Consider the following 21366-nt stretch of genomic DNA (forward strand, 5'->3'; position numbering starts at 1 on the left):
AATTATTTCTGAAATTAAATTATTTGAAGACAAAACCTTAAGAGCTATTTTACCCCAGAATTATAGAAATATTTGTTTATTGGATTCCAGTGTGACAAAGCAGCCTTGTTTTCAGTTTGTTTTATTCTTTATCTTTGAGTTGTGAAAAGAAATGCTAGGGGAAGGGAAGAGCTGTATGTCCAAGAGCTCCTGGTTGGTTCAGCTGCATGTCGGGTCGATTTTCAGTGTAATCGCCACCTTTAAATAGGAAGGGACGTGCAACGGGACAAAAGGCAGTTGCAGACACCAAGCTGAGACGTGGAGTTGTGTCCTCCATGTCTCACTGTACCCTGGCAGCCTGTGCCTGGGACTTTCTCCTTGCCTTTTCCCTCCATTCAAAAGTGAAATCACCCTGATAAACTTATGTGTGTGCTGCCTCCTTCCCCTGCCCCACACACTCACTCTTTCTTTTTTTTTTTTTTAATCCGCAGAAGTCTTTATGTTTTTCTAATAATTGGCAGCAGAGGTACAATTTCTCCCCTCTTTTAAGTGATGAATAGTTGGCCTGAGATCAAAGACAAGCCCTTGCGGTTTTTTGGCTGCCACAAAAGGGCGTTGGAGTTGGCGCAGGTCCCAGCCGCTCAGCGATAGGCATGTGGATGAGGTGCCAAGCAGAGGGTCGGTGGCAAAGTGTCTGTACACGTTCTTCATCTGAGCTAATCTGGTTGCCTTTTGTGTGTGTTTCAGGCAAACAACCGGCTGAAGCAGACTGAGAAGGACTACAGTCAGAAGCTGGCAAAATCCTCGCAGGTAGGTAGCAAGAAGGCAGGAACCTCACATGAATCCATTTGATTTGGAAACTTGATGGAAAGTGTAATGACTTCTGCTCTTAAGTGTGGGTCTTGACAATCAAGAGAAGCCATAACCATTTCCCAAATCAAACATCCAGAGTCTGTCTTGCAGATTTGAACCTTTCAAAAAAACACAGAGCGTTAAGCTGACTAGAAAAAAATGGGTGGGGCTTTTGAGTTCTAAATTTCATCCATCTACTTTTTCATCTTCTGAGGACCCACGAGGACGGAGTCCTCCCTCAGTCAATGGGAGGGGAAGGCGAGGTGCCCCATCAACCAGCACATCTCATAAAGTTGCACAACCAGGACTTGCATTTTGTGTCACGAGGTGGTGTTTGCCCGCACAGCCGATGGCAGTCCCAACTGTGCCATCTTGATGTTTATCGTTGCTCCTAGCCACTTCAACATTTCTGCCCAAAATAACACTATGAAGAATGTCAGTGTCCTGAAAGCAAACTGGTCTTGAGTTTTTGTTCTTCAGAGTAGTCTTTTGAACATGGAAGATGAAAATGTGTGTTGGATCTACATATATGCTTAAAAATTATAAGACAGGATGATTTTTAAATATTTCAGCTTTCAGTTTGATTGACAGGTAGTACTGAAGTGTAAAAAATGACAGAGATGCAACCAGAAGTTAAGCTTTTCATAATAAGAAAATTGCCACGAGGATTTATGTGGAGGTGTCATTTTTCTCATTCCTCCCAACCACAGCAGAATGTCTGCCTTTTACTTGCAAAGTGTGTTTTCAGCAATAGTAATAATAGTCTAATAAAACTCCTTTAAAATCAATAAAAAGACTACAAAGACTGGTTTAGAATCCTCCAAATTAGGCGGAGATGATCAGGGAGACAATGACAAGAAATTGCACGCTTTATTACAAGTACTTTAAAATACTTTAAAACTCCTGATTTCAGCGTTTTGGGTACCTTTGAGTCCTATTGTCTGTGAAACTTGTCCAAAATTTTTAACTCCAGTGAAATTTCATTGGACTATCACATTTTTTCACACCACATTTTTTGAGACTGCATTTATCAGAATCATTGTTAAATATATGTTTAGACTGTATTTCTAAATATCTAACGTGTTTTCTGCACATGTATTTGCATACAGAGAGGCTCTGGGGTCTCCATCCTTGGAGACACTCAAAAGCCAACTGGACATGATCCTGAACAACCAGCTCTGGTGACCCTGCTTTGAGCTGCTCCCTTCCACCCTCACCAATTCCACAATTCTGTGATAAATCAGAGAGAATGCTCTCCCAAATGCCTTTTCAGTAATTTGTAGAGAGCCTTGTTTAGAAAGAAGGAAGGAAACTACAACAAAAAACCCTCTATTTTTTTATCTTGCCATCTGAACCTGAATAGCAGAAAATTGCTAAAGCTCAGCATTTAACATGTGCCAGACCTTAAGGAAGATCCCCCTTTCATTGCTATTTTACCTTTTGTCATTGTCATTTCTATGCTACTGTCATGCCTAGTGAGTGTAATCAAAAGTCAGCCAGTCCTGGTTTACTGTCAATACAAAATCGGGTCTTGGTCCATTGGTTAAAGACAGATGGAATAACTTAAGCATTCCTGAATTTTTAAACAAGGGGTGAGGGAAATTGCTTTAATTGTCACAGTGGGAACACCTAGGTAGTGTAGTGCAAGATAATAACTATTTAACCGAAATGTCATAATAAATTTTGTCAGACTGAAATTTATTGGCTTGAAGAATAGTCTCAAAATGGAAAAATTTTGAGACTTTTTTTTTTTTTTAAGATAGGCATTGCTGTAGCTAATACACTGTTCTCTTTACTGGGGAGAGATGGACCCAGTAGCCAGAACTGGCATTCCCCTGCGCTTTCTGTGGCAGACACAGCACATGCATCATATGGCAGGGCTAGGGCTGTTTGGCACAATAAAGGAGTTTCACCCTGATGTCTGAATTTCTTTACTTTTGTGGGTTTGAATCAAATCTCTAAAGTTACTTGGACATAGTTGGGTATTTTTTGTAGCTCAGTATTAATAATAGGTCAATTGCAACTTTTCTTGTGGTCATGTTGCTGACAACATCTGTCTAATCTTACTCTCTGTGGCCTCTTGGAACATTCACTTTTAACACCCACACAGGGAAGATATTTCAAGAAATTTCCTCTGAAGTTTATACAAAGTAAACAGATTTTTTTCTCTGAAAAGTACTGCACAAAGCAGATCTTTCTCCATCAATTCATGCTGAAATTTCCTTGTACGCATTTCAGAACTGCTATGCTAGACCAGGGTCTTAACCCAGTTAAAAGCTTTAAATCTCACTTTTGTGTTATATTAAAGGGTTTGTTATTTTGTTTTCTTTTTAAAAAGTGACAAAATGGAGCAGACACAAAATAGTATAGGTTTGCATGGCTTCAAATTGTTATCTTAATAATTTATATCATCCATCGCTTTCTCCTGCTTTCTCACTGCATGTTACACACCCAGCAAAGCCCAATTTATGCAAATTGTGTAATGGAAATGATGCTCTAAATTGCAAAAACAGTGATACAGCTTAATTCTGCCTAAAGAGTTACACCTATACAGATAATCTCTAAACTTTGGCTCACTGATCTCACTAAGAGCAAATAGCCTTTCTTTTGATTGGTATATTATCTTTCTTAATATGCATTTAGAAAAGAAATACAGAAATATCTGTGTAGGTTTTACTCATAATCTTTGTTACTCTCTGGGGTTTTCAGGTAGTAAAACAGATAAATAAATTTACAGTAGAGTTTTAATCAGTCCTTTTCCCCTTCCCCAGTGATCCTAGTACCTTCATTTGTAGGGTATTTCTTGTTCTGTTAGTCCTGTCTTAGTAGTAGTTCTAAAAAAATCCTTTTTTTCCTAAATAACTGTGGCCTTAGTATAGTTAAATGTTTCTCTACCAATGAGGAGGCCTTGCAAATACACAAGTCTGAGCACTCTGGTAGTCTCTCCCTGAACTGCCTGCGTGCTGAAATGCTTTTAGAATTAGACAATATTATGCTGCTACAGCAGCTTAACCTTAAACTTGAATATATACATTAAAGTCAGTGACTCTCCCATATGTTTAAGTGCTTTGCCGGGTGATGACTTACATGTCAGTATAAAGTTCTGTAAATATGCCTGGAGGATCAGGTTTAGTTATGACTTTCCACAGTGATAAAAAAGGTGAAACAAGTACATTTCAACAAATCATGAGTGAATCATGTAAAAGGTCTAGTTTAAGGGTCCTGGACATTGAATCAGGTCCCCACTATATTGCTAAGCAGAACATGCTCCTTTCAGCAGCTCAGAAATTTCACTATAGAGTTTAAATTTCAGTCCAGTATGTAAATTTGGGTTTTTTTTTCTTCTCTGCGGTATCAAACTATAAAGTATCCTTCTAGAAACAAACACCACCATCACTATTTCAATTTGCAGTACTGGTACAGTGCAGTGGGAGACTGGCAACATGCTCTATTTTGAAGATCACAGATGTGCTTTGTTCTCATGAGTAAATATTTTGGAATGTCGTAGTGGAAAACCCTTCCAAATATTTTGCGTTCAGCAATTTTTGTCATTCACAGCCTTACTATATTCCTTTTTCTCTGCGTGGAATTTCATGCTTGCTAGTGTGTAATACGGTAATTTAAAATATTTAGCTTGCACAGCAGAGTTTGCCAATGCCATGCTTGTACCGAGCATAAAAACATGCAAAATACATGCCTTTTACTGAAGAGAGATTTAGCATGCTGTTTTCTTTTTAGATCATAGCTGAACTTCAGACAACCATTTCCTCTCTGACAGAGGAGAACAGCCGGCAGCAGCTTGCCGCAGAGCAGCGGCTCCAGGAAGTTGTACACAAGTTTGAAGATAAGAAGCAGCAGCTGATTACAGATAATGACAGAGCAATCAAGGTAATCTGGGGATTTTAGTCACTGATGCTACTGACTTGAATGTAATTAAAAGTTCTGCAGTGGGCAGATGAGTGCAGGTATCGTTCCTGTTCACACAGCGCTCAGTAATTCCATTCACTGGACCATGACTTTGATGTAGCTGATGACTCAGGCTCTTTCCTCTGGCTGATCATCTGCCTGCATGAACCGTTTGGGGAGTCTAATCCATGCACTTCAGTCAAATACTTGAAACTTTCCTGTTCTCTTTCTTTTAATGTTGACTCAGGTATTTTGACATATTTTCAACACCTTTATACAGCGCTTTCGGTGCTTGAAAGAAAAGGTGAAAAATAGAAGAGCCAAGTTGCACACAGCGGTGTGGGACAGGCTGAAGCTTGGTTTTCACAAGACATTCTCAACTTTCATGTTTAAGGCTGCAATGAAGGAAAGCATGTCCTTAGGTTCCATTGCAAACTATATGCAAAATCTGTGCTAAAGATGAACAGAATAAAGTGTTTGTTATTTGTAACTTTTTTTAAATTAGATTTCTACATATTTTGCATCAGAGTTGCATTCTCTGGCCTTTTTCAGAGAAGCTTTAAGACACTAGGGGTTCTGAATATTTGGACTCTGCTTCTTGCAGCTTTGACACCTTGATTCAAAGTGGCTGCAGGGAATCCCACCTGCAGAAGCAGGCAGAATTATTTTTTAAACATTTTTCCTTTCAGAGTAGTAAAGAGAAATGGAAAAGTTTTGAAACTATGTAATCTGCTAGGGTTGACAACGAAAACACTTCATTAAAAGTTGTATAGAAGAAGGAAATTCCTTTTTTCCTTCGTAAAGACATTTTCTAGTACCAAACAAAGAATTACATTGTTAAATCTAGAAACTCATGAAAAAATAAACTCCTACAGTTTTTCTAACTTTTTGTGCTGGAAAGAAACCATGGGAGTTTTTACCAGTTGGAACTATCTGATGTTCAATTATGGTACAGTTATATTTGAATGATTTGCATAAAGAAATTAAGTTAACATTACTGTCTCATCATCTGCAGAGTGTTCTTTTTCCTTTCTTTCATAAACTGGTTAATGATTTATTCCTTTTCTTAAGGAAAATATCTACCTTATTTGTGTGTTTGTTGAGGAACAGAATTTTCTTTCTGGTCATTCTTTAGTCTCTTCTGTCAGAGGTATAACCATAAAAATGTTGGCTATAATCTGTTATCCAAATTGAATCACCAGAGGTAATTTTTATTATCACTAGGCTCTGCTAATAGAACATAATTAAATCACATTATTTTGGGGTACAGGTGGATTTTTGCCACTTAGCGAAACATAGTGTTTGTAGTTCTCCACTTTTCCAGTGGCCATCTTGATATACCGAAACCCTGTGACAGTGGAATAGTCTTCCATATAATCAGAAATATGCTGTAATTCGAGTCATCGTGCATGATACCTTCTTGAGTTATATATTTGAATAACACGTTTTAAACTGTTTACCAGCTTTTTTTCTTAGCACCTGGTGCAAACGCTACTGTGGAATTTATGGATTCACTTAAACTAAGTTACATTCAGTGGAAATAATTCAGCTGTTGGTAACAACAGGTTTTGAACACTAATGATTATAGGTTGTATGCAAACCTTCTCCACGTAAGTCTGTGTTCAGCTGTTATAAACTTAATTTTGATGTTATTACCTCACAGTGTAATGAAATACATAAAAACCACAAGGGAATTCTGCACAGGGTTTCTGAGCAGTGTCCCAGAGAGTTTTTAGCACTGATGCTGCGAGTATGTTTTGTAAGATTTGGGCAACTTGGGGAAGAAATTGCAGGAGCTGTTATGCTTGGCATTCTTGAACTTTGTTTAGTATCATTAAAATTGTACTTTTAAAAAAATCTTCCTTTGAAACCACTGATTTCATGGAAATTTACTGAAAGCCAGATACCCAAACAGAAAATTCTTAGGAAGGTAAACTGCTGTGTAGCCTTCTGGAAACAGAAAGAGGTGTTTTTAATATTCGATCACTTAGTATTTTTAAGAACCACACATACTTCTAGACGAGCATATGCAGAAATACTTTGCTTTTTATTAGCCTGGGGAAGAAAAAATTGGTTTCTGTGAAGGTGGAATCCTACATGTCCTGGAGATGGAGAGCATCTAACCTAGGGCAAGCTGAAGACCTTGAGGGATGATTAAAGAAACATTCTAAAAACAAAGCAATTCTTAATATAGCATAAGCCTTTGAGAAGACTTAATATAGTATAAGCTATTAAAAAGACTATCATTAAAAAACGGGCATTTGCTAAATATAACATTGATTTAAACTAACATTGAGGAACAGATTGCAATTTCCTTTATATGGTATTGGGTGACTTCCTGTAAGACCTTCCAATTATTATTTCCTTTCAAAGGGAGAAATACATTTTTACAGAAACCAACTGGCTCTCAGAAAAGTTTGGATTTAGTCAGTGAAGTGATATCCAGATGTGGATGCCATAATACATGATTTTGATGTTAATTCAAATTCCTGACTCTCTTTGCTAGCTAAAGATGTTGAAGTTGTTACTATTCCACAAATGTATCTATCTCCTTAATCTTGATTGTTTTAAAAAATAGTATCTTAAACATTAGCAAAAAAGAATTAATGAAACTTTTAAGAACATTTTGCTTCTTTTTACAGCCTAAAAACCCAATCTGAGCAATGTTTTTTAGCTTCACATGGCCTCACATGGGGTTAGTTTGAGACAAATGCTTACATGGCATTCTGTGTTACACCGTGATTTGTCTGGCCTAAGGGCAAGTCAAACTTGGTGCTGTCAGAGTCATAAAATCAGGATAAAATATTGGCTCATCACATTCCTTTCTTGTGGCTTATAAGGTAACCGATTTGGATGCCATCGCGTTGCAGTGTCTAATAGCAAAGACTAAGCTGCAGTGGTCTGACAGGGCGTTGAACAACTGAGTGGCTCCTGTCGCTGCGTTTTCGCTGCTGTTGAGTTTGAGCCTGTTGGGGTTATGACAGTGCTGGCACAGAGAGCGATCCCCAAAGCACAACTCACCGCTCAGTGCCGAGTGGATATTTTTTCTTTGAACTTACCAGGCCTTGCGTTCTTTGGAGCAGAGTACGAGGACACTGCTATTGGCCTAGTATGGGAAAAAGCCAGCAAAGCTCACCTGGTCTCTGTGCTGTGCCTCTCCTGTGAGGTGCTTGCACTTCAAAGATCAGGAACCATTCGTTTAGACCGTAGGATTTCTTGAGAGTACAATTATATTAATGCCCTGCAGATGCTTGGAAAAGCTGCTTAAATTGCCATGTCTGTTAACCCATTTGTGATGCTTTAGACTGGGATTTCAGAAGGCACCCTCCAGTAAGGGTTTGGGTGCTGAACTCCTGGGAATGTCCATGCAGGAGCTACATTGGTCATTGAAGTGTAGTGTAAACTTATTAAAGCTAAATTTAAACTAGCTTTCTTGCATCCCGATAGCAATCTAGCCACAACCACCCGGAGCTCAATACAGTCAAATGGTCAGAGCATTTACCTAACTTTTCTGCTGCTTTTGGCAGTGGTTACTGGCTGGACTTGGCACTAGCATAAAGTTGATTGCATTGTAGAGATACCTTGAGGTTATTTATGAAATCCCAGCCTTAGGTTTTTTTATTAAATCCTTTTGGATTCTGGGATTGAAAGTGCAAAACAGTTCCTGGGATTGGAACTGCACAACATGTTCAGAGTGTTTTAATGTAGATGTTGATGGCCAAGTGGGGACTCCACATCAAAAAGTAGATTCTGGAAAGAAATGGATGATGGAGAGCACGCAGTGACAAACCCACAACAGAAAAGAGAGAAAATGATGCTTTTTTGCCAGAGGAACCACATTTGTTGTTTGGCTCATATTACAGATTCTAGGATTCTGTTTTATCCCCTGAATTAACACCAACATTTCATTAGCAAAACATGGTTTGAAGATGACATATTTCAACACTTTGTGTGTCAGCCAGCTTATGATCAGATTAATTCTGTTAATAAATAAGACTTAAAAGATTTCTAGGAAAGAATGTCATATAGTAATGTTCCCCTTCGTGTGAAAAATTTTGAAACAGTTGTTTTTCTTTGTTATGTTTAAAAATGTTGAGAGGGGGAAAAAAAAAATCAAAAGTGTATTTTATAGCCGTAGCAGAACAAAGGATAAAACTTCTGGTTTTAAATTGTCTGGGCCTGTGTGGGCGTTGAGTATTCTCAACATCATCATATATTTGTTAGATGCTGCTGTATCTTGGAGCAAAAAGATAGTTTCCTCTATGCAAAGGTTGGACTGAGGGTGGAATTTCTTAATGCAGCTATAACAAAATGCTGTAGTTACGCTTGAGTCAGTCCTTATGTGGAGTACTCTATTTCCTTTTATTCTGGAATACTGTTTCCACAGGGGCGGTTTACACTGATATCACTCTGTTTGGCATGTCATGCCAGCAAATTGCCCCATAAAGAGAGTGGTGGTCACCTGGGCTTGCTGCTCGTAGCACCCATCTGCCACCCAGCCCACCTCTCTGGTGCGCCTGCGTCCTGCTGCCTGACCGCGTGTCCTTCTGCTTTTATTTGCATAATCTCCCTTTCATGTTTGCTTCCTACTAAAAGTAAAACAAATTATTTTAAACCTTGGGATGTTTTAAAGCATTCAGAAAATTTCTTTAAGGGCACCTGATATCTTTGTTTCCAGAAAGTAGTTGTCAAAATGTACTGATGGTATTTACAAACGTCTCTAAATTGCAGTGTATCAGAAAAACTGTTTTTAAAAATTTTGTGGACAAGCTAATTTTGCGTGTAGTTACATTTCATTATCAACTATGTTTATTAGCAAATTCCAGTTGTAATTACAAATAATATTTTGTATTAAAAGAAAAAGCATGTTGGAGCTATGGGAACATTAACTGAGTGGCTGTAGTCCTGCAGAAGTATTTAGTCTATTGTCCTCAAAATACCTTTTGGGATACCATGGTTGTACTCTGCAATAGCCAATGCTGGGTTTCGTAAGAAATAAATAATTCTAATTTGTTGGTTTAAAAGTCCCAAGCAAAGCTAAATCTCAGTGTTCTAGATGTCCTTATTAATGCTTATTAAGGGAGGAGAGGCATCAGAGAGCATACAACCTAAAATGACCTCACCTAGAGTACGGAGAAGCAGCACTTTTGGTCCTGTCTTACAAATGAGACACTGGAGGGTAGAGCCTTGACTTTGTTCAAGGTTTGTGGCAAAGATGAAGATGAACTCCGGACTCCTAAGCTCCGGATCCGTGCGTAGGTCAGTGCATCAGCCCTTCTGCAAGAACAGTTTCAGGATCCAACCACACAACCACACAGTGCTGGATGGTTGGAGTGATTCTGGAAGTGAGGTCGCCCCGTGTTAAAGCCACACCTAACAAGTGGTGTGCAGTTTCATCGGAGCCTCTTGAGAAAGCTGGGCCAGTGCAGTTCTTTACCTTTTTGTTAAGGCTGCTGACAAGTTTCCAAGCCATGGCAAATAAAGGGGGAAACAGTTTACATGTTCAGCATTTTCTTTGTATTTACAGCAGGAAGACTGGAGTGACTGGTTGTTCAGAAGGCTATGACCTAACTGATAGCACTGAGGACATTAACTAGGAGAAAAACCCTGAAAGCTTAGTGTAAACTAAAAATGAAAGTTTAAAGCTTAAAGTGAAGACATACATTATTTCAAGGATTTTTGTTAACTTAGACTTAACTTGCTCTCTTCTCCAGCATACACCGATGCAGTAGGGATTCTAGACTGCTGCTGAATAGCTGCGTGATAAACTTTTGTCAATAAGACCCACATTATTTATAAGCTTTAAAAAAATATTTTATTGTATTTTTTATTTTAACTTGGCTGAAGGTGTTGGGGTTTTTTTAGCTAACAGTGCCTGTAAAAAGGAGGTCAGCATTTCACTGGTGAAGCTGACACTGACTCATGCCATCATGACATCTGGTCAGAACATGCATTACTGTTTGCGATGGTTCAATGGCCACAGACATGCCAAATTCTGTCAGTCACTGAAGATCTTCAGAGATTTGTACGTCACACAGTTCTCCAGAGGGATCTCAAATCCATCTAATTGCTTTTGTGGCTAAACATTACCATGATAAACCATTTGGCATGGTGAAATAAGGAATTTTAAGGGACCCTCTTGATGTTAAAAACGTGGAGTCATTTTTCATGGATCTCTATTTCTTTGTCACTGACTTCATAATAATACTAGTAACTGTGCAGTGTCTTTTATTAGTGGGGAATTGCAAGGCACCAACATTTGTGCCTTAGCATTGTAAAGCAGGCATTAAAATTTACCAGGCAAATATTATTACCTTGCTCATCATTTCCTATATTCCGTTTGATCCGCAAAGTCTTCCAAAAGGATAGGTAAGTCTTCGGTGTCTTCTAAAAGGATAGGTAAATGAAATCTGCAGGTCTTTCATGGGTTTGCTTTCTCTTTTGCATGGGGTCCAAACTCTGAGGCACCTGTTTTTCACAGTCTTTGTTTATAGTCTCTGTTAGAGAAATGAGAGTTTAGCCCCAGGCTTTTCAACTCTTGCTCATGCTCTGTCTCTGATTCCATTACATGGCTATCTTTAAAAGGCTGTATTGACACATTTCTTATAAACGATAATAAAAATAGGATGACTTTTCTGTTAAGGTTAGATAGTTATTGATCACAACAGAAATTCTGATTTTAAAAGTCCTCTCTCCTTTTCAAAATCATATCTCTTTTTCTGTTGCCACAGAAATTATTTAATTGTCTGAAGCATAGTACCTTCTCTTCAAAATTACAGGGTTTCAAATGTTTGGCCAATCAGGCAATCCGAGTGGCTGAGCATCTGTAAGTACTTTATAATATCTTTGACATGCTTTGTGAGACAAAGAATTGAGTCATCTTTTTTTCCTGCAGCAAGCTTTTCACTCTGGCATTTTTCTTGACTTTTCATGTTTCAACACATTGAAGAACTTACCATGGCCAACAGCAAAATCGTACTTACAAGTTTTATAAAAGACTAGAACTAGTGCTTGTCTAGTCCTCTGAACTGCAGTCCAGTTTTATCCAGCAGGTTTAAAAGTTTGGATTTTTACTTTTTCCTACATTATCATTGTTGTCCTCAGTGCTTTGCTTTCCCCCCCGGAAGGCTCTTTGCTGCATGAAGTCCTTTTTATTCATGTTTATCCCTAGAAGGTATGCCACCTTATATCTACCAGTCTCCAAATGATGGAATTAAAGATTCCATAAATGCATAACAAAATATAAAGTCTTATATAGCTAAGCTATCAGTTTCTTTTAATGAGGTGGACTACACTAATTTTGCACTGGAAAAATGGTGAAAAGGAATTCGAAACAAGCCATAAAATTCACTGCTTTTAACTGACAAGACGGGAGTAATAACACTGAGTGAGGTGCTAGGTGATCAGAAAGGTACAGAGGAAACACTTGTTAGTGTTATGTAATACTGACGTAAGCCTACACAGCTAATAAAGAAGGGCAGGCAATGTTTGTAACTATGATATCGGAAAATGAAAATTGGCTTTTTTTCTTTTAAGACTGCTGTGATGGCTATCTTGTTGTATTTCAAAGATGTTTTATTCTCCAAAGAGCACAAGGACTTTTATGTGGAGAAGAAGGTGGTGCTTAGAAAGACAGAGCTGGGGAGATACCCAAAAGTTCCAAGGCAGACTGCCTGGGAGGAAGAGCCTGTGCTCAAAAGTCTGGGACTTTACTGGAGAGGAAAAAAAAAAAAAAACCAAGAAGATAAAAACAAGTGTCTAATGTCCTCCGAGTCCTCCAAACACAGGGCATCTGTAAAGCAGTCTGTGCATAGGACTGTGTAGACTTTCCAAGGGCTGTTCTTTGTTCCAGTTCCAGTGAGTTGCTGGACCGCAGCCTCCTTCCCTGCTCCTGGAACAGCCTTGACTGCAGGGCTTCTCCAGCCGTGTAGGTGGAAACACAATATGTGTGAACTATATATTCAACCAACAAAAGATTGCTGGAGAAAATGACATCTTCAAAGCAAACCTTCCATAGTCCACAAACATTTATTACTCCGTAGTAAAGATTTTTAGGGCCTGGCACAGCAACACAAGTTGCAGGGTTTGGCAAATAGAAATTTGGGGATGTGGACCTGCTCTACTTATCAACGTATATTTCCCTTAGATATCTTTCTTATGGTGTGGCTCATCCCAGGAGTGAGCTGAAGTAGCACCAGATTGCACTGGCTGATTCCAGCATGCCTGCACAATTTCCAGTACTTGTGTAAACATTTTTTGCAAAACTGTATGTTCTAATATAGGTTGCTTTTGGTTTTGTACTAATCATGGTGCTGGCTGCTCCAGGGATATCAGCAGGAGAGAGTCACTGAGGATTTCAGCTTTATGCATTAAAATGCTCTTGCCAGAATGAGTGTTGACTTTAGAAATCTTCAGATTCCATTTAGAATTTTCTGCTGGCTCTCCAGTTTTACATGTAACTGAAACTCAAGCAGATCAAATATCAGAGTGTTTTTTAAAAAATGACTGGCTAACACTTTTGAATGGCAGATCACAGTGAAATAGAAATATCTTTGTTAAACTTACCATTTTCATAATAGTTGGGCTTTTCTTAAGTGTAACGAGAAACCCGGTGAATCTGATACCTGTACAGGGTAATTATTTATCAATATTTAAAGGCAGGGTAGCAGTGGAATCAAGTGGTCAGTAGCACTTACAGTTTTTTGGAAGGCATTGCCTTTATTTTCTATAACTAGAGTGTTCTTTCCATACAGAATGAAAATACCTATTGTTTTCTTAGCATTAAAAGATTAGTTACAAAGAGCTACTAAAGGAAAGCAGCCAAAGCTGCCATATTTCTGCCACTTTCTTGCATCAGCAGAGTTGAGAATAAAGGAACTTTCCAAGTTACAGTACTGTACTTGAAAAGGAAAAAAAGTATGCGGTGACTTTTATCTGTGTATTCAGTAGATCAGATGGCAAACTCTCCCAGACAGCCTAGCAGGGGAGCAGCTTCTGCTTTTCTATGTAAGCCCTGAGTGGTGTGAAGCAGCACCAAGTACGACATCAAAAGATACAAATATGCATCGAGTGTAAAGTCTGGGTTTTTCAAAACATCTGTCTAATTAGCACAGCTTGTGTATTTGCGGGTTCTAGCTCTGGCTTTCTCACAGTTTCACGCTCAGCAGAAGTGGCTTTTTCATCTCACAAATTTGTGTGAGGTTAAAACTACAAACACTGTCACCAAACCTGACCCTCTGAATCCTTGATATAAACCTATCCTGTTTCCTTCTAGCATCAATCGCCCTATTGTGCTCAGCTAGAAAATGTGAGATGTACCTGGTAGCCAAATTTTTTCTAGAAGAACAAGATCATTTTAATTGAATGTTATTATCAGCCAGTTCTTGTGGTTTGACATGGATTCAAAATGAAGCAGTTCATCCGCTTAAAGAATGCGTAGGCACTAATGTAATAACCTCAGTAAGTTTTTGGATGCCTCCATCCTAAGGGAAATTGGTGTGACTTGCCCTTCAGTGGAAATTTTGTGTACTATTGGCAGCCAAAATAGCACTAGAGTCCAGAAAAAGAAAAAATTCTGTTCCTGTATGTCATACTTTGCTCCTTTTCCCATTAAAATTTGTATTGTAAACATTTTCAGTTAGGCCCAATACACATTGTCGCCTTGCAGTTAAGGAAACTTGTATGTGTTCATACAGTACATATGTATATAAGAAGGTGGAAAACTATTTCAGTTTTACTGAAAATATACCTTATTCTCTGAGCCTTTTGCATGTGGATTCTGCATTTAATGTGCATACTCCATCTTGCAGTTTGGGATGCCTTCCCTCGGAATGGTTTATTGTTGCTGATACATGCACCATCGTTGATGCTCTTCATTGATGAGCAAGATTTGATATAGTAAATATTTTATTTGTTGACCCTTGAAAACATGCATGAAGAAGACTGGGGACTTGAGGCTGAAGCTTATAGGGAAGACTGGGAACCTCAAGGCTAAAGCTTTTTGTAAGCTCTTCTGTGCAGGCATCAATAGTTTTGTATCTTTGGCCTCTCCAGAAAGCCTGAGATCCTCCAGCAAGGAGACTATTTTATGGAGCAAAAAGAGTTCACCTGTTTTCTTCTTCAGGGGTCTGTCTATGAAATTTATTCTCAGGAAACTGAAATAAGTATTGCCTACAGGATAAAATTTAGGACTCTTGGCAACGTCCCCTTCAAAACTGCCAGATAACAGAGGACTGGAAGAGCAGTAAAGCAGAGATTAGTCAAGCACAACAAAAAATCTTACTCCTCTCACACAACCTCTTTTCAACTTCTTCTGTTACTAAAACTGTCTCTGCTTAGTTTAAGCTTTCACAGCACTGAAGTCGATAACTTCAATTAAGTTAATATGTTAATTACGAAATCAAATTCTTCAGCACTGATGCATGTTCATGTATGAATCTAATCTCTGATACAACACAAACAGTTATCTGCAGTAGTGGTGAAGATACCTGTTGGAACTGCCTTCACCAGCTTGGCCAGGAGACCAGGAGACCCAAAATTTGTATTTCTAATGTATTCTCAGTGAAAACCCCAGATTGCTAATTATGAAGAATTCATTAAGATCTGCTGAAGTTCAAAGAAAAAAGCCAGTTCTTCACAGGTCAGGGCAGCTCTTTTAATGGTTCCTGCTTTGCCTCCAGCAGCAGCTCATCTCCAGAACCTGTTTATTTTTCTGCCAGGACTGTTGGCAGGTGAATAGAGTCACATCAGATCACCTCACGAGTATTTTTATGCTGGAAACTTATACCCTGAATATGCCATTTTCCTGGCCCAGCATGGCATGAGATCATGGGTTTCAAACCTGTCCATGTTGGCCTTAGAAGACAAAGCATGCAATGCACCGTTCACTCTCCTTTTTGAGATCTGCTGTAAAGTCTCAGCTCAGTTTGCTCTGGGGTTTGTTCACTTACAGTTCAGACCATCGCAAAGGAATAGCGCTTGTTGTGTGGGGAGGAAGGAGAGCATCACTCGATCATGTCCTGAAAACAAATCAGATCACTTGTGAAACAAAAATGAGTGAATGCAAATTCTTCTAGAACCAGATCATGAGAAAACAAATCGGTCCCTTTTCCTGGGAAATAATTAGTTAGGACATGTCAGCACCAAAGCTTCATGCAGATATACTGTGGTTTAGGGAAGCACAGCATTTGTGCTCTTGCCAGATGGGCAGCAGTGCTAGTCCAGAATTCATCCAGGCTCCTGAGAGTCACTGTCTCAGGAGTGCAACATTTTAATTTCAACAGAAGGTTGTACTAGCTCTCTGTATTACAACTGTTGAAAGGACATTAAATCCTGAAGTGCTGTAGCGTTTTCCTTTGTATTTTCTACATGACTGCTCAGGGACTGCCATGGGTACCCACATGGGCTACCATGGTCCAGCTTGGCCTTTTTATTCCCGTTGCTAACGTGACTCCCTTCTCGGCCAGCGTCCACCCTTCTACCACCAGGACCTAACCTGGAGGAGCCCCAGGAAGAGGATGTGCTTATTCAAGGAGGGATGATGCCCGGAGGCGAGTGTCCGACCCGTTGCACCCACGCCAAGAGCTCCAGGCGCTCTCCGTGCTGCTGCTCTCTTCCAAGTTTGTTATGTAAGAGAGGGTGAAAGTACAGACAAGAGAAAACTAAACATGAAAAGTGAGTTTGTTTGCTTACTGAGAAGCTTGGGAGGGGCAGAATGAGACTGTATAAATAAAAATTCAGGCTACCAAATGTTAGATACCGGCAGGAACACCTGCACAATTGGACCAAGCCAGAACTCTGCAGGCAGCTTGAAGGAGAAATCTAAGATGTGTCTTGGCTCTCTCTGGCTTCAGAAAAAAGCATTGCCTTTCTCAATATGGCTATATTTAAATTCCTTATATTTTTGTTCCTAATGTTAATAGCATTCCTATCCTTTACAGATTTGCACTTGTAGTTCGGCAAGGCAAAACAGCAATTACTGAAGACTATGTAACAATTTGAATCATATCAGTGGATTTTAATTGTCTGCGTACCTGGAAACACCTTTGACCACAGCTGTGCTCTAAGCTCCAAGGAGCAACTCATATCTGCTATATTGTTTTCTTCCTCCTACCAGAATAACACACCACTTCTACCTACATTTATGTAAATCCGAAAAGCAAGGAGGGCACAGGAAAATGTGAAGTGATTGATGGGCAAAGAATACAGTGAGGTCTTTGCCATCACTGTTAACATTTATATTTGCCTTAAGTGTTTACATGCTGTTTTTTCCTTTCTACTATCCTCTACCAGGTCTCCCCCCATCCGGAATTATATGGAAATGTGCATTTGCAAGTCAAGTTTGGCGCTGCTGTGGGCTCATTTGCTAGCACCTGTCTCTAATAATCCAGCCTCGGTGGTGTATGTGAGAAGGCTGATGTCCCTTCTCCTTCTCTAACTTGCTGTTTGCGAAACCTCCCTCTGCAGAGGACGAGCTTATTTGTGCTTCCTTATCAGATCCTGAAACTAGATCAAGATTTATGCAACTTTAACAATACTGGAATTCTTAGGTCTTTCACACTGCACCGTATATTGTTTTTTCTGCAGTTTATGTCTCATTTGTGATAAGGAAAGTTTTTGAGTGTGCAGAAAGTAGCTGGAAAGCTCTGCTCTTTGTGCTGCGCAGGTCTAATGAGAGACGTTAGTATGGAGCTGCACAAATGAGAAACCGGTGGCGCTTTACAACTTGATCTGTTTTCTGTTATTTTTAATGCTTTTGCATTTTAAAAATGTCATCCATATAAGAATATTTGGAACTACTTACATATTAAAAAAAAAAAGAGAGAGAAAATGAAAAGAGCCTGCCTTCCTTTTAGATGTGCCAAACAGGTTTGGCAGTCATTTGCTTAGCATTGATGAAGCCTTCCTCAGCCAGCTGAACTCTTGTAGCATTTTCTACCTGCACAGAAACATTCTCACCAAGCATTTCTGAAACCAGAAGACACCAATTGGGTTATTTTTCTTGCTCAGAGCATTTTGGATGATGACTGAAGTGTATTGTGGATATTGAGATTTGACACTTGTCATTCAAAAGCCTGAAAGTCTTGTAGAAGGTAAACTGTGAAGGTTGTTTTGGCTCCAGGAGAATAAAAGTGGCTGTGCTGGGTCAAACTGGAGTCCGTCTGTCTTCGTCTTGTGGGATATGGTATCTGATAACAGATGCCCAGGAAAGAGTAGAAAAACAGGCTGAAGACTGAGGGACATTTCCTCAATATGCTTTCCCATTCTCCAGCAAGATACAGTTGAGAGAGTTGCTGTCTGTATTTAATAGCCTTCGATGGCTTTTCATTCTGTGGATCTAAGTCCTTGTGCCCTTAGCACTTATGATGGTCTGAGGCAAAACATTCCCCACTGTATGGTTTCTGGGCTTGGTGTACCTTTTGGCAGTATTTTAACTGCCTTGTCATGACCCTGTGGGATTTTCTTGGGAGGAAAAGCAGAGAGATATCTTGGGGTTGCTCATTAGGTTCACAAGTAACTCAATAAAAACTTCTACTGTGTGACACTGAGGTCCTCTCCTGTCTGTGTTTCCACATAAGACTTTTCTGCCACAGCAGAAGGATCCACTAACTGAATTAGCACAGTCTTTTGGCCATCATTCAGGTCAAAACTGGGTCAAAAAAGACTTAACCAAAAAAAAAAAAAATCGAAACTCCATTGAAATCAGATCTGCTTTGTCACAACCGTGATAAAAGCTCTTGACATTCCATGAAAACTATATTTTGAGACATAACAATAGTTTTGGCAAGTGTTTTTCTTCCTGGTTTGCCTGTATATAAGTTGCACCTAATTTGTTACCTGTACTGGTGAAATTATCAGTGTCAAAAGATCAAATATCGAGTGTTAGTTTCCAGTGCAGCCAGGCAGTTGCCTGTTGCAGTGATGCTCGATCAGGGGATCCTCAGTCTGGCCTTACCAGGGCTGGCTTGGAGGGGCACAGACCTGCTGGAAGTTTGCAGACAAAATCATCCAATACTGCATTGATCCTCAGAGGTGCAACAAGTGTGGCTTGAATGTTTTAAATGATTGCTTTTAAGGGAAGCATAGACAATAAATTCAAACTACACAAATTCTTAACTTTTTATTAATGATTCCAGTTTGGCAAAAAAGGTTATGTTAAAAAAAAGAGGGCGATGAGTACTCCCAGAAGTGAGTTATGCAGAAATTAGTGTAAAATGTTTTGAATAAAAAACTAGCAGAAACATTTAAATAGGTTGTAGAGCCTGACATTGTTCTTTGCTGTGTTGGTATATGTCTGTCTATCTAAAATATTCTGTACTAGTATTCTAGAGCTTTAAAATGGAAGGCAAAACTTCTGATGAAGCTGAAATAGATTTTACCCATGTCTAATTTTGAAAAAAAAATATGAACTTAAAGGATTTTAGAAATGTTTAGAAACATTGGCATTATGACAGCAAGTATCTCTGTCATAACGTCATGTGATTAACTACATCAGAAACATTCTGGGATGTTCTGATCAGTTATGTTAATGCGTCTTTTAAAAAGTATAAAGCCAATGCTCTATAAAATAGATACTTGAAAAACAGTTTTCATTTTCCTCAGGCTAGTGAGATTAGAGTTTTGTAATCTGTTTGACCAGCTGCAGAGGACGTTCTTTTTCATTTTTTCTTTTTAAGTAAATGAGCTTCATCTCAACATGATTAAAAAAAAAAAAAAATCAAGCTTCAAAAATGCTCAGTTGTCACACATACTTTTAAATAGGAGCAATTGCATTATCATGTCTTGTTGCAAATGTAATTGGGTTGAAGGTCATTAAAGACTTTGAAAAAAAGAATTTCTAAGTTTCCAAGGGTACATCCTCCCCTGTCAAAAATCATCCAATTTTTGGCTTACAGACATAATTTTAGAAGATATTACTTTGCTGCCTCTCACATCTTGCGTATATTGAGTGTGCAGGCACTGTTGAGTCAAGCTCACTCTTGTTCAGTTCAAAAAGCAGTGGTTTGCCTTGCGAGTTAATATTGTTGATTAAGGTTACTTTGAAAGGTATAAAGACATTATTAGATTTCTTCTTGTGTGTGTGTGTGTAAGAGAACGTGTGTTATTTTATGTAATGGGAGAATTCCAGCAATATTGGGCAGTCTGCTAGTTCATTGCACAAAATAAATAGTGTTTCTTCTGTTCTTGCTGAGAATCAGATTAGCCTCCTGATTAGAAATATCTGAGCCTTTCATATTTACTTTTTAGAAGAGCATAGCAAAATAAGAGGCTTCGTAAAGCCTGTTAGAAATGTTTATATTTCCAGGTCTTCATGCATCTGTGACAAGGAATGCATTTTAAGGAGACATTTGTAGAGCACCAGGGGTCTACTGGAACCTCAGGTCCATCTCCAGGTGTAAAGTTTCCAAACACCCACTTAAAGTGGCAGTTTGGTGATAAACTTAGTTGGGAATGAAGCCCTTGGCGGTGAGAAGATTGCCTTGTTCAGCAAGTGATTGATAAATATGCTTTATCATGAGTCAGGCGTTCTCTAAATCATTGCAGGAAATTCTGCTCGAACCTCTGATGTTTGTTTTTGCAGAACTGTTGGTAAGAATACAGCAAGCAGCAAAACCAGATGTTTTACTAGTTAATTTGTATTCACGATCGCAGTTTTCACTAGCACAGCACATCCATTGACGTGACGTTTTAGACATTCTTACGACATAGCATCAAAAATTCAAGAAGTTGTCTGAAAATGTTGAAACCAACATCAGGTCTTCACAGGAAACCCGCTCCGAGAATGGCAGACTCCTTGCCGTTCCCTTTGATTGCAAAGTGTTTAATAAAAAATTGGGAAATGAAAATTGTCTCGTGGATCAATCAGGCACAGCAGTTACTCCTGTTCAGCATTATCTGTCAGACATTAACCTGATTAGGAATGTTTTATTTTGTATAATAGTCTCAAAATCAGACTGAAAGGTTGACTTAAAAAATACGTGATGTATTTTGTGTGTGCTCTGAGGCTGATAAACTCTGCACTTCAAGTTTTAATAACTAGGGGGGAGCTAAGAAACTTCAAAAGGTTCATGTTAAATGTTTTTGACAATGCATCAGCTGAACATTAGGCAGAATCTTGGTAAATCCTCTCATAAGTGGTTTAAAATGGAGTTTTGAACTTTTTCTTCATAAGTCTATGCTTAAGATGTCATGGTATCTTTGGGTTTAAAAGATACATTTTATTTGGTATATGTGAACCATTGGTGTTTCTGCCTACACCTCTGACAGTGAAAGGGGGAAAGAGTTATACCGTTTTCTCCTTTCAGCAACCTCTGCCCTTGACCATGAAACTTGTGGAGGCTGGAAAAAAAGGAAAAGCCAGTTTTAAAGCATACTAACAAAATAGACCAGGTAAATATTACAGTAAGTCTTCCAGGCTGACAAGCTTTCCGAATGACTTCATCGTGACAACCCTGAAATGTCCTGGTAATAGACAAAACAATGCTTGCACATGGCAACTGCTTGTTGAGTTTTGTGGTTCGTTGAGAAAAGCAGATGAAAGCAAGTTTATTACTGCTCTTTGAACCTCACCTCCCCCTCCTCCTATCACCTGAGCCACTAAAAGCGAAAACAATTCCTTCTTTGGCTTCT

General features: G+C 38.9%; 1 protein-coding gene across 10 annotated transcripts in view; it reads left to right on the forward strand.

Moving 5' to 3' along the window:
• The window catches only part of CEP112 (centrosomal protein 112), a 177605-nt gene that overhangs the window by 129892 nt on the left and 26347 nt on the right, over positions 1–21366 (forward strand). For 9 of the 10 annotated variants that reach the window (XM_074888872.1, XM_074888876.1, XM_074888871.1 and 6 more), the window contains 2 exons: positions 727–789; positions 4570–4719. In XM_074888872.1, the coding sequence (XP_074744973.1) occupies positions 727–789; positions 4570–4719 (213 nt within the window). Of the gene's footprint in view, positions 1–726; positions 790–4569; positions 4720–16202; positions 16313–21366 lie in introns of those variants that run through there. The other variant, XM_074888875.1, reaches the window with a different exon arrangement.

This window comes from Strix uralensis, chromosome 19 (assembly GCF_047716275.1).
Source record: "Strix uralensis isolate ZFMK-TIS-50842 chromosome 19, bStrUra1, whole genome shotgun sequence".
In the NCBI taxonomy this organism is placed as follows: domain Eukaryota; kingdom Metazoa; phylum Chordata; class Aves; order Strigiformes; family Strigidae; genus Strix; species Strix uralensis.